This window comes from Phragmites australis, chromosome 19 (assembly GCF_958298935.1).
Source record: "Phragmites australis chromosome 19, lpPhrAust1.1, whole genome shotgun sequence".
Taxonomy (NCBI): Eukaryota; Viridiplantae; Streptophyta; class Magnoliopsida; order Poales; family Poaceae; genus Phragmites; species Phragmites australis.
The window spans coordinates 11582404-11594594 of NC_084939.1; the positions used below are offsets into that span (position 1 = coordinate 11582404).

At 41.6% G+C, this 12191-nt stretch overlaps 1 protein-coding gene across 3 annotated transcripts; it reads left to right on the top strand.

The window, feature by feature from the left end:
- Positions 1-789: 789 nt before the first annotated feature.
- On the top strand, positions 790-8839 carry LOC133900968 (protein ACCELERATED CELL DEATH 6-like). 3 transcript variants are annotated; one of them, XM_062342265.1, is made up of 6 exons: positions 790-877; positions 969-1195; positions 4394-4661; positions 5102-5617; positions 7318-7844; positions 8004-8839. In XM_062342265.1, the coding sequence occupies exons 3-6, from the start codon at positions 4454-4456 to the stop codon at positions 8694-8696; spliced, it is 1944 nt and encodes a 647-aa protein (XP_062198249.1). In that variant the 5' UTR covers positions 790-877; positions 969-1195; positions 4394-4453; the 3' UTR covers positions 8697-8839. The 3 variants fall into 3 exon arrangements, with proteins under 3 accessions (XP_062198249.1, XP_062198250.1, XP_062198251.1); XM_062342266.1 differs by having other exon boundaries at positions 8007-8839; XM_062342267.1 differs by having other exon boundaries at positions 4460-4661.
- Positions 8840-12191: the final 3352 nt, after the last annotated feature.

Sequence of the window (12191 nt, forward strand, 5' to 3'; positions counted from 1 at the left end):
AGCACTCTCTCCCGAGCACTATTGCACGATCCTTCGGGGAACCGAGTGCTCAGCGGCTGCCACGTGTAGCCTCGAGCACTCTCTCCCGAGCACTCTTACACGGATTCTCGGGGAACCGAGCGCTTGGGAGCTGCCGCACGCAGTTCCGAGCACTCTCTCCCGGAACTTAGCTCTTTTGATCGTCGGGGGACTAGGGTGCTCGGGGGTGACCGGGCACCTCCCCGAGCACTTTCTTCCCTGTACTTTAGGCTCTGTGGATTATCGGGGAACTGGGGTGCTCGGGGCCCACCGACTGTGGCTCCGAGCATCTTCTCCTGGGACTTGAGCTTTTCTCATCCTCTAGGAGGGACCTCGTGGAATGACGCCATGTGGCGGATGGCTGGCCGGGCCTCGGGACCAAGGGACCCCCGGTTCCTGATACACCGACAGATACCTAACTTTTTCTTTTATCTCATGTTTTAATAAAAAAATGTCAAATCAAGGCTTCCTCAGTTTCATTATGAATCAAAACTATACATGCTTCTTCAAGGGCGAAGTACAATGTCATGGTCATTGATCTTCTTAGTCCAAATTATAAATAAATACCCAGATTCGTGGAAACAGAATTTGCATTGAACTTTAAGATTTCCTATGATCTACAATGCTTATGTTACTCCAGTTTTGACCTGTCAAAAATACAGAAAATAGAACTAGGTTCATGATAATTGTCCTTTTACATGCTGAATTAACATTCAGAAACTAGCAACTTCGATGACTAGCTGACGATACTTTTCTTCCGAAAGCTGTCTCAGATACCTAGAAGCTTTTGTGGAGCTTAGAAGCTCGCCAAGTCATCGTCGTCGGCTCTGCCACCAACAGAAAAGTCCTTTGCATCAAGGTCAGCTTAGCAAATAGATGCATTATTTTTCTCATCAAAATCTCAACAAATTGTGCTACTGCTTAACTAAACTCCAATATATACTTTGCAGGTTTATATTAACAAAGATATGATCGACGTGACACGTAGATGGAAGTAGCACACATGATGGAAGCGATTATTAAAAATAACAACTATTTAATATTTTTCCCTTTCAAATATATGTATATATACACACACATAACATCTTTCTATTTGACAGGTACAGTTTGAAAAGGAGGAGTCAGCAGTCAATCTTGATTTCCGTCCTTACTTTCCATCCTTATTTCTGTCTGACAGGTAAATTTCTGAAGATGATTGTAAGATCTATTTATTTTCCGTCCTTACTTTCCATACTAATCATGTATTCTTATTTGTTAAACATTGTTATGCTTTTCTATAGAAAATAAATTTTTAAAAAATGAGAGCTTCTAAAAGAAACATATCAACTTTGGGATTTGGTAATATATCTACGGAAAACGATGTGACCAAAGAGAATTGAAACAAACGACGAAAAATAAATATCGAAAAAAAGATACGATATCTAAATAGATATCAAGGTATGGTCCAATTCTCTCTTGAGTATATCCAGTACTTAAAAAACAGCTATACAAATCGATCATATTATGCTCGTCCAAAATACAGATGTCAATACTGCGATGCTATATTCTGGTATGAAGAAAGAATTGAACACAAGTCTAAATCTAGAAGATCAAACATCATTTACAATCTGTGTTCCAAAGGAGGAAAAATACGTCTTCCAGCATTTAAAGAACCTCCAAAATTTCTCGCAGATTTAATTAATTACAATGGTGATACCCACTGTAAGAAATTTTTACAAAAAATTAGACAATACAATAGTTTATTTGCTTTTACATCCATGGATGCTAATATAGATAAAACAATAAATGAAGGGAATGGACCTTATGTATTTTGAATAAATGGCCAAATACACCATCGTATTGGCTCCTTATTACCAGATAAAGATAAGATGCCACAGTTTGCACAACTTTATATATACGATACTGAGAATGAGATAAATAATAGACTACGAGCTATCCAAAAAGAAGATCCTGAAGCTATAGATCTAAACTGTGATATTATAAAAGGACTTACACAAATGTTAGATGAATACAACCTATTAGTAAAACAGTTTAGGCATGCAAGGGATTTACTCGAAGAACATAACGGCATAGATGTAAGCATCCGAATAATAGGATGTAACAAAGATGGTTCGACACAATATGAAACACCTATCAACGACGAGTTAGCATTATTTATAATTGGTGACATTTCTATAGAAAATTATAAAAGAGATATCATCATGCAAAGTAAGAATGAAGGATTAAAACAAATTTCTATATTACATCCTGCATCGATGGCATTACAATACCCTCTGTTATTTCCATATGGTGAACAAAGTTACCACCTTGGTATTTATTACTATAATAAATCAAAAAGTGGAACAACAAATACAAAAACGAAATAGGGTAACAATGCAATATTACTACAGATATCACATGCATTATAAAAACAATCAACATAATCCATATTTATGCTATGGACGCTTATCAAAGCAAATAATAGTTGACGCATGTGCTTGTATAGATGAAGATAGACTACGTTACATAAGCAACAATCAGGATAAACTAAGAGTTGAGTATCTACAAGGTATAGCTGATGATGTGGAAAAAGGTTTTGTACACGGTAATGATATTGGCAAAAAAAAGTAATATTACCATCAAGCCATACAGGATGTAGACGATATATGATACAAAATTATCATGACGGTATAGATATATATCGTATCTATGGACCACCAGATTTTTTTTATAACTTTCACATGTAACCCCAAATGGCTTGAGATATTAGAAAGTTTAGAACCCGGACAACAACCAACTGATAGAGCTAATATAATAGTACGTGTATTCCATATGAAATTAGAAGAGTTATTAAATGATATACATTTAGGTTCGCTATTTGGACCTATAAACGCACTGCTATACTCAATAGAGTTTCAAAAATGAGGCTTACCTCATGTATATATATTAGTGTGGATCGATAAATCAAATATTGAATTCACATGTGAAATGATAGACAAGTTTATATCAGTTGAAATTCCTGATCCTAAATTAGATCCACTTGGATATGTATTAATTGCAGAACATATGATGCATGGACCATGTGGCACTGAAAACATGTATTGCCCATGTATGAAAAAAGGAAAGTGTTCTAAACACTATCCCAAACAGTTTCAAAATGAAACGATATTTGATGATAATGGCTTCACTGTATATAAAAGACGTGATATTGGTATTTATATACGAAGAAATGATCATAATCTTGATAACAAATGGATAGTACCACACAACTTATATTTGATAAAAAAATATCAAACTCATATAAATGTTGAATATTGTAACAAAAGTAGGATATTAAAATATTTGTGCAAATATGTCAATAAAGGGCCTGATACCGCAAAAGTAATTTTCGATGCTGTAAACAAAAAAGAAAATATACATAGATATCTAGAAGATAATAATAAAATTGATGAGATTAAAGAGTATTTACAATGTCGATATATATGCGAACAAGATGCCCTTTGGAGAATATTTGGTTACGATATACATCATCACCAACCCGCTGTAGAAAGATTAGCAGTTCATCTTCCTTATCTAAATACTGTAACATTCGATGAGAACATCGCACTAAATAAATTACTAAAAAATCCAAAAATTAAAACAACAATGTTAACAGAGTGGTTTGAAGCAAATAAAAATATGTTGAAGCACGCGACTTAACGTACTGTGAATTCCCACAGAAATGGACATGGAAAAAAAAAAGATAATAGATGGACAAAATGAGAACATGAAAAAAAAATAGGGAGATTTTATTATGTCAACCCTATAGAAGGAGAACGTTTTTATTTACAAATGTTACTAATGATAGTTAAAGGAGCTAAAAACTATGAAGACATCAGAACATATAAAGGGGTTGTATACGAAACGTATAAAAATACATGTGCAGCTCGTGGCTTACTAAACAATGATGATGAATGGTACTGGACATTTAATGAAGCATCAACCTGGGCATCCTTAGTACATTTAAGATATCTATTCGTAATCATGCTATTATACTGTGATATATAAAATAAGAGAGAATTTTTCAACAAAAACTGGAGACTAATGGTGGATGAGGTAAAAAATAAACTAGAACAACGCTTTAGCGTTATCCCACGTACAATCAAAGATGAAGAATTACAAAATACGACATGTTAGCTGCACGCGAAATGTCAACCATAAGAGAACAATACTTGTGACGGGAGGGGGTTATATATTATATTAATACTGTTTTACAAAGTATGTGAACATTATATATTCTGATTGGCTGAGTCTATGCCGTCTGTCCATCCTATTCAACTTAAGATATGTTATAAATTATACACGTGGTCTAACAGATCAACAATTGCTAAGAATGCAAAAACATATCCTTCTCCAGGTGAAGTCCCATATCTTCCAGATACCTCTATAATTTGGACCGGTAAGCCAGTGCTTGCTCATGCAGACTTCAAACAAAAATACCAAGTATATGGAGCGTGCGCCAGCTATCTGCAACGAGGCCCCTCATGGCCTGTTCATGTGCTCTAAACTCTACATCGCCGCATTCGAGGGCAGGACGGATGAGATCACCGGACTCCTAACGGGAAGCAGCGACGTGACGGCGGCAGAGGGAAACGGTTGGCCATCCCCGAGAGCACGAGAAAATGGTACTTCCACCTTACTAGCCCTTTCACAGTTTAGGCAAAGATGTGGTAATCAGGAGAACAACAGGGAGGCTCAGGCATGGAGTTACTTTTGCGATCTGCGATTATCTGCAGAGCTCTATATATGTCGATGCAACAAAACTGCAATTTCTGCATGCGATGTGATTAGAACTATAGTTGTCTGTTCCCAGAGATACTATGTCCATGGAACAATTCGTTACAGAAAATGACTAGCGGAGTAGAGGAGAAGATGGAAGGGTTGGTGAGGAAGATGAAGGAGGGTAGGTGATGTGATTTTTAGTTCTAAAAAATTAAAAGTTTTAGTACTTGCTCCCACCTGAATGGAGCAAATCGTGAATGCTGAAAATGCTGTTCTTCTACATTTCTTTGACTCTTAAGTGGAAATCGTGAATGCTGGAAGTGCAATTTACCTTCAATTTCAGCGATTCATCCGGGACCCTGCTGCAGCACCCGCGAGGTTACCGCGGAGCGGAGCACGCTTCTCCACATCGCCGCCGGTCAGGGGCACGTCGACCTCATTGCCGAGCTCTGTCTCCGGGACAGCGCCCTCCTCTCTTTGGTCAACTCTTCTCTGGACACGCCACTGCACTGCTCGGCAAGGGCGGGGAAGGCAGACGCCGTCGAGGCCATCATCCGGCTGGCCCTGGATAACGTGGAAGAGGATAGGCTGCGGGGGTTCCTAGGCTGGAAAAACCAGGCCGGAGACACGGCGCTGCACCTTGCTGCAAGGCACGGCCACGGCGCGACGGTGGAGACGCTGATGAACCTGGCGCCCGAGCTGGCGTCAGAAGTGAACGCTGCTGGTGTGTCACCACTCTACCTGGCGGTGATGAGCAGGTCGGTGCGCGGCATCGCTGCTATTGTCTGGTACAGGGACGCGTCTGCCGCGGGACCGATGTCGCAGAACGCGCTGCACGCTGCTGTTCTCCAGAGTTCAGGTTAGTTCGTCGATTCTTATTATTTTTTTCTTTTTTATTTGAACCTAAGGCCAATTCCGGTCACAGTTTTCATTAGAAGACTAAGCCCAATATAAAAGAAGAATGTTTGTTTGAATTCTCCACTATTGAAGTAAAATGAAACAATTCTGTGTGTACCCATTGTTCTTGACAATGTAGCGGGCCATGTGGACATTCTTCGGTGACAACCAAGTTTGATCTCAAAAATAAAAAGCGAGACAAAGTTGTGGGCAATTTATTTTTACAATGTATAGGGCCATGATTCACACCCAGAGTTAGATCTCACAAATATAATTTTATCATGGTCGAAGGAATTCAACGTTTCGGGATCAACCTATTCAATACATGTAACTTAGTTGTGATGGCGTATTATATTGAATTGAACCAAATCCTGAAAAATACTGATGCAATTCCTCTTATCGAAACAGTGGGTTAATTGGACAAGGAAACTGGCTGAACGAGCCGGTCAGGATCCTTGGTCAAATTCCTTGAATGGGACTGACAATGATCTGTTCACATTGAAGAATGGACAATAATCCCAACACTGAAGAGTTGACGATTTTCGATGTGCCACGCGTAGGTTGGTTTTAAATTAAAGTAATGAAAAGATAAGTAGCGGAGCCACGCAAATCATCTTGTCACTTTATAATCTGAAATCGGTGCTTTCATGGTGTGGACACAGACTGGCTTGGCGGGATAGCAAAATATAAGTTGAGAGAGATCAGCTCTGCTATTAGGTGTAGGCTTCCTTTGGCCTCTAAACGTGCAACAAAACTAGGCAACAAATTTTTATTTAAATGGCGCCGACATGGACTCGAATCAAGACATCTTGCTATGGGTTGCATGCACCAGCTGGTGGGAAAAGACACGAAATTCACTAATACTTCAACATTAACAGTTTTTTTAGGGGGGGCTGTCGAACCGACTGGTCCCTGGAGGCAGCTCCAGGGGGCGACCCGGGTTCGATCCCCAGCGCTCCCCCGGGGTGCTCGTTCATTTCCTCTGCAAATGGATGAGTGTGGGTCTCGTTTCTGAAAAAAAAAATTAACAGTTTTTTTTTATAGAGGTTGCGCTCGTTGCTGAAACCCTTCTTTACTCGTAGATGCTAGCAAGCCATATATAAAATTCCAGATAATTCTGTTCAACATCGACTTGCATAAATCACAAGATACTGGTTTTACAAAGTTTAAAGTGTTTTCCTCCAAATAAAGCAGAAGCCACAATTGCTTTATTCGTTTGTCAAAAATAGAAGAAACCGCTTGGGTAAGTGTTCACCCTGCAAAGTAAAACGTGACTGAGAGTAGGTCTTTATGTTAGACACATATCATCGCATCTTTAAATCTAGGAACCTTGGACCTGTAACAACTACTATCTCTTTCCACTCCCACTCCCATACTATATTTTTTATTTTTTTTAAAAAAGGGTCTTTGACCCAACCTTCTCTGGAGGCTTTTGTGGATGCCGGGGTTTGAGCCCCAGCCGGCCGGCTCCTCTCTTGAGCCTTTACCAACTGTAGTAGTTCTTATTCCCATACTACATCCTCCCCTAAATTAGCAACATGTATGCTGTTGGAAAACAAAATTATTCATATGGATTTTGTTCTTCTCCTATTCCTCCTACATTTGTTCAGCTATGTGTCCCAAGCTCACCAACATAATTATGGAAGATTTCATTTCTTGTAGAAATGGTTTCTTTGCTATTGCGATGGCGACCGACACTTGCAACTGACCTTGACAGCAACAAGAGCAGCCCATTACATTTTGCTTCATCTGACGGCGATTGTTCTATCGTCCAAGAGGTCTTAACATATGCACCACCCAGCACCCCGTACTTGCAGGATAGAGAAGGCCTCTCAGCACTGCATGCTGCAGCATTAATGGGCAATGGACCTGCTGTCCGTTTGCTGCTGCAATTCTACCCTGCTTCCGCAGACATCCGTGATAACAATGGCAGAAGCTTTCTGCATGCTGCAGCTATGCAAGGCCACTCCTCCATCGTTTCCCATGTTATAAAGAACCGAATGCTCGAACATCTTTTGAATGAGCAAGACATGCAAGGGAATACGGCACTACATTTGGCTGTGCAGGCAGGGGAATACAAAGTTGTCTCTAAGCTGTTGTACAGTGGAAAAGTGCAAGCTCACATTATGAACAATGCAGGCCTTACCCCATCAGACCTTATAGAGAATTCAACAAGTTTCTACTCAATGGTAAGTAACATTTCGATCTTTTGTCCTTAAATCAACAGTAGCAAAAATGCAGTTTCTTCCATGTGTAATAATGTATACGCTGCTAATAATGGAAACTGATTGAATGAAGTTAGATATAGTAGAGTTCGTGATCTTGCATATGACATATTCGCTAACCAGCAGGTAAGATTACTGGTGAAGCTATATGTCTATGGAGCACAATTCAGGCCACAGAGGCAAGACCATATAAAGAAATGGGCTGGTCAGGACATTGTGAAATGGCGAGTGGCAACATCAAAGAATCTCGCAATTGTTTCCACTCTTGTGGCCACAGTTGCTTTCTCAGCAGCATTCAACGTGCCTGGTTCATATGGATCAGATGGAAAGGCAAATCTGAATGGGAATCGCATGTATACTGCCTTCCTTGTGCTGGACACAATTGCCGTGACCACCGCTGTGATGGCGACAATACTACTTGTTTACGGGAGAGCTTCGCGGTCTCAGCGCTCTTGGTTGAGTTTCATCGTCTCAATGCACTTCCTTTGGTTGTCACTTCTCAGCATGATGCTAGGATTCTTCACAGCTATAGCCGCAACGAGTGATAAGAAATATATGAGGACTGCATTGTCTAGGCTGATCTACTCTGGGACGTACATCTTGATAACGGTGCTCACAAGCCTCTTCATGCCTGGATCGCTTAGAGGAGTTTTGCAGTTTCTGTTAGGAGGTTTCTCAGAACAACAACGGCATGTCAAGAGGCGCATCAATCGGCAGTATCCCTTTATAGTAATGTATTCCTTCAACATAATTTTGTTAATAGTCATAAGTAATATAGCACTTGCTGCTGTTGACACAACTGGTAATCTGAGTTGATGTGAGGCCATGGCATCAAGATATTTTAGGTGTGATGGTCAGCAGTGGCTTATCTGTTTTCAATCACGACTGTATGGTGACTTATCTGTTTTCAATCATGAGCGTATGTAGTTTGTAGAACAATACTCCTTTTTACCAACAAGAGATTATAGCAGAACGACACCCGCGCGTCGCTTTGAAGTATCCTTCCGGGTTTTGGGTCACTGCAAACTAAGTGTATCATATTTTTTTAATGGCTTTCATTTTTTATTAATCCTAGTGTTTGTTGTAGGAAATGCATGTTAAGAAGTTTATAGATTATATTGATTAAAGCATAATTGCGATAAACAAATAACACGGTAACTAAAGACATGAGCATTTCTGTTGCATTTAGTAGCATCAAGCTACTCAAATCTAAATCACAGAAAAATATTTCAATTGACAACACAAGATGGACTAAGACTAACAACATAGCTGAACATTAATTGATTTTAGTGCTCTCAGAGCAGATTGCCTACTTGAAGACCATCCAACGCCAAAATGGCTTCTATGATCCTTGAGCTTGATGTGATAGTGACTATACCATATTTAGGATTTTAGCATAATAATTAGTGCTTAGACTACAGAAATATTATCTAGTAATAATTGATCTAATGAAGAAAATTAAATCAGCCCTAAAACAGGATAATATTCTCAAACAAGTATACAGCACTAATCAGGGAAATTAACTGAACAACAACAATTTAGCAAAGTAACCACCATAGAATCGATCTAGACAGTCATAATGCCACCTCTCTTAGCCCATATAATCATGCTACTGTGGCAACCTGCAATGATTAAATAAGAAACAATGTAAATGAGCTTATTACATGTTACTTGTCCCACATGAGCAGGCAAGACACACACATGGCGCTCTCTTTGAACATCTAGATGCCCCTTTCATTCAAGGATCACCAGCATCAGTGGCGGAGATACAATGCCACTAATCGCACTGAGAAGACGACCATAGAACGAACCTGAAGATCAGGGGATCGTTGCACAGCGGGGATCCCAACACCCAGCCCAAGGGACAGAGTCACCAAAGCACTCAAATACACAGAACACACGGATCAGCAACAGAGCAAGTTCACTGCAGATGCACAGGCGAGAAGAGCCACGCGAACACGGCCAACACCGCCAAAACGCATTTGTGCACGCGAGCGCCCGCACAGGACTACCACAGCAGTCGGCAAGCCGGTGCACAAAGAGAACCAAACCGCCCCGCACATACGCGATTGCGTTCAGGAGCAGCAATGCGAGACTGCACGCAACACAACACCGAGCGCACTACCAAGACAACTGACGAGAGTGCCATGTATTAAAGTATAAGTCAATTATCCTACTTTTCCGGCCAGCTCAGGTTTTTTCTGGTAAACTAGTTAGTGCACAGTAACACAATGTGGTATCGAAGCTAAAGATGGAGTTTGAGTTCTGATTGACGCAAATTAAAAAAAAAATAACAAACGACTCATGTACCACATTTTAGGCTTGAGGTAGCTTGCACGTGAGGGAGTGTTGTCTACGGCCGCAATTCCTTTTCTAGCTTTTCTTGCAAGCTAGTTTCTAAGTTTCCACGATAGGAAACTAAGCTATAAGTAAATCTGTGTGCCATCCGTCTAGCTGTGCCCTATCTCTTGCAATCGCTCTTCTGTCAACTGGAAAGTCTCTCCATCGCGAGCTGTCAGCTGTCTGTTAAACACTATATGTATCTCCTGTTTGAAGTATAAATTAATTTTCTATCTTTTTACATCAAATCGGTGCATAGTAACTCAATACCATACTGAAGACCATTGCAGCATTGAGACCCTGCACACAGAGTTGCTGCCACTGCTCATGCCATAGCATGGCCGGGCATGCAACGCCATGCAAGGCAACAAGGGAAACAGAGGAGCACACCGGCACTTCACCAGAGTTGGGTGGAGAAGAAGTAGCGTGTGTGAAAATGGATCAAAAGGGGATCTCAGCTCCATCTTGTAGGCGTGGGGGAGCATGCCGCACCAGGGCAGCTAACCTCTAGAACCCTACGTGCACTAGGTGCTTAGGGCTGGGAGCCGTTGGCTATGGGGCATGCTATATGCCACATTGAGGATGCATCACACATCCCCAACCACATTGGCTATGGGGCATGCTATGGGGCATGCTCTCTCCATTGTTATCGTGCCAACTCCGTTGTCACACCTGTCCACCTCTCCACGACCTCCCACCACAAAATAAACCACTCTTCTCCTCTTGTCAGCGTCCTCTCTGGTGCCGATGAGTTCTGGCCCACACAAGATTTCAAAATAAGTGATCGTATGATAATGAGCAAAAAGGGTGGAAGTGTAGTGACCCAAATAGTGGAGGCCAAGGGAGAGGGAGGGGAGGCCGGATAGAAGGGATGTAGAAGGATGGTGAGGTTTGTGTCAGGTGGACTTAGATCCGCATAAGCAGCCTATAGCATTCTCGGTTGGCCGCAGCTCCTCTCTCACCCCGCCACCCATGTACCCTTGCAAGGTTGGTGATAAGTAAGACGACACTGAGCCAGGCCAGCTAGGCTGCTCGATTTGGATGGGCCCTGTAATGGCCCAGTTGGCATGGTGGTCTTGTGTCACTATCCCAAATTTGCATATCATGTACTTGAGCACTCATATTCATTAGGGACATCATGTTTAAATTTATTGAGCATAGTTAAATTCAATTCAATTTCAATTTCAAATAGTGACTTAATAAACAAATGATGACATGTGAAGCCACTCAAACATTTGCATACAACTTAGGGCTGAAGATAATTTTAGAGACTATAGCACTAGTTCAAAATATTTTTCTTGAATTTTAAAGCCGTAGACAACCTCCGTTTGAATTAGGGAAGAGGGAGAGAAACAAATATCTACCTGTTCTTTATAGCCACAGGGCCCACTTGCTACCCTCCTGAACGCACGCAGGAACTCATCCCCACTCGGCCGAGCTTGGCTGTCGCGCAAAACAGCTGAGTCCGACACCTTTAGCTCACCCTAGCCGCTCCTTTTCTGCCTCTCGTGTGCTCCATCGCCACCTCCGTCAAGACCAGCAACAAAAAATAACTGACTCTCTCTCTCTCTCTCTCTCTCTTACTCCCACCCGACCAATGGCTGAAGTAGAAGTTCCCTCCTACTCGCTCTCTCCGCCCCTGGATCCGCAAGAGAAAGCTTCCACATGAGCTCTACCAGTCATAGTCGCTATCCACCGTCCAGGAGAGCCGAGCTCGCCTCCTCCTTCATCCATTGCCGACCAGGAGCACAAACACTGCCATGCTAACGAGGCAACAATCTCTTATGTTCGCCCCCTCCCAGACCTGGCTAATCCCGCCACAAGCTTCATTGCGATCAAGTAAGCCTCAGGTGCCCCTCCTCTCTCCCTCACTGTGCAGCACCATTGCCATAGCTGCGGCCGCCGTGGCTCCATTGTCGCTGTCACCACTACAGAAAGTGCTATTACTGCTAGCTCCAAAACCTCATTCAC

Coding starts and splice junctions, on each gene's coding strand:
- LOC133900968 (XM_062342265.1), top strand. CDS start 4,454: ATGCAGACTTCAAACAAAAATACCAAGTATATGGAGCGTGCGCCAGCT. Junction 5,618..7,317: donor TGCTGTTCTCCAGAGTTCAG/GTTAGTTCGTCG, acceptor CATTTCTTGTAG/AAATGGTTTCTTTGCTATTG. Junction 7,845..8,003: donor CAACAAGTTTCTACTCAATG/GTAAGTAACATT, acceptor TTCGCTAACCAG/CAGGTAAGATTACTGGTGAA.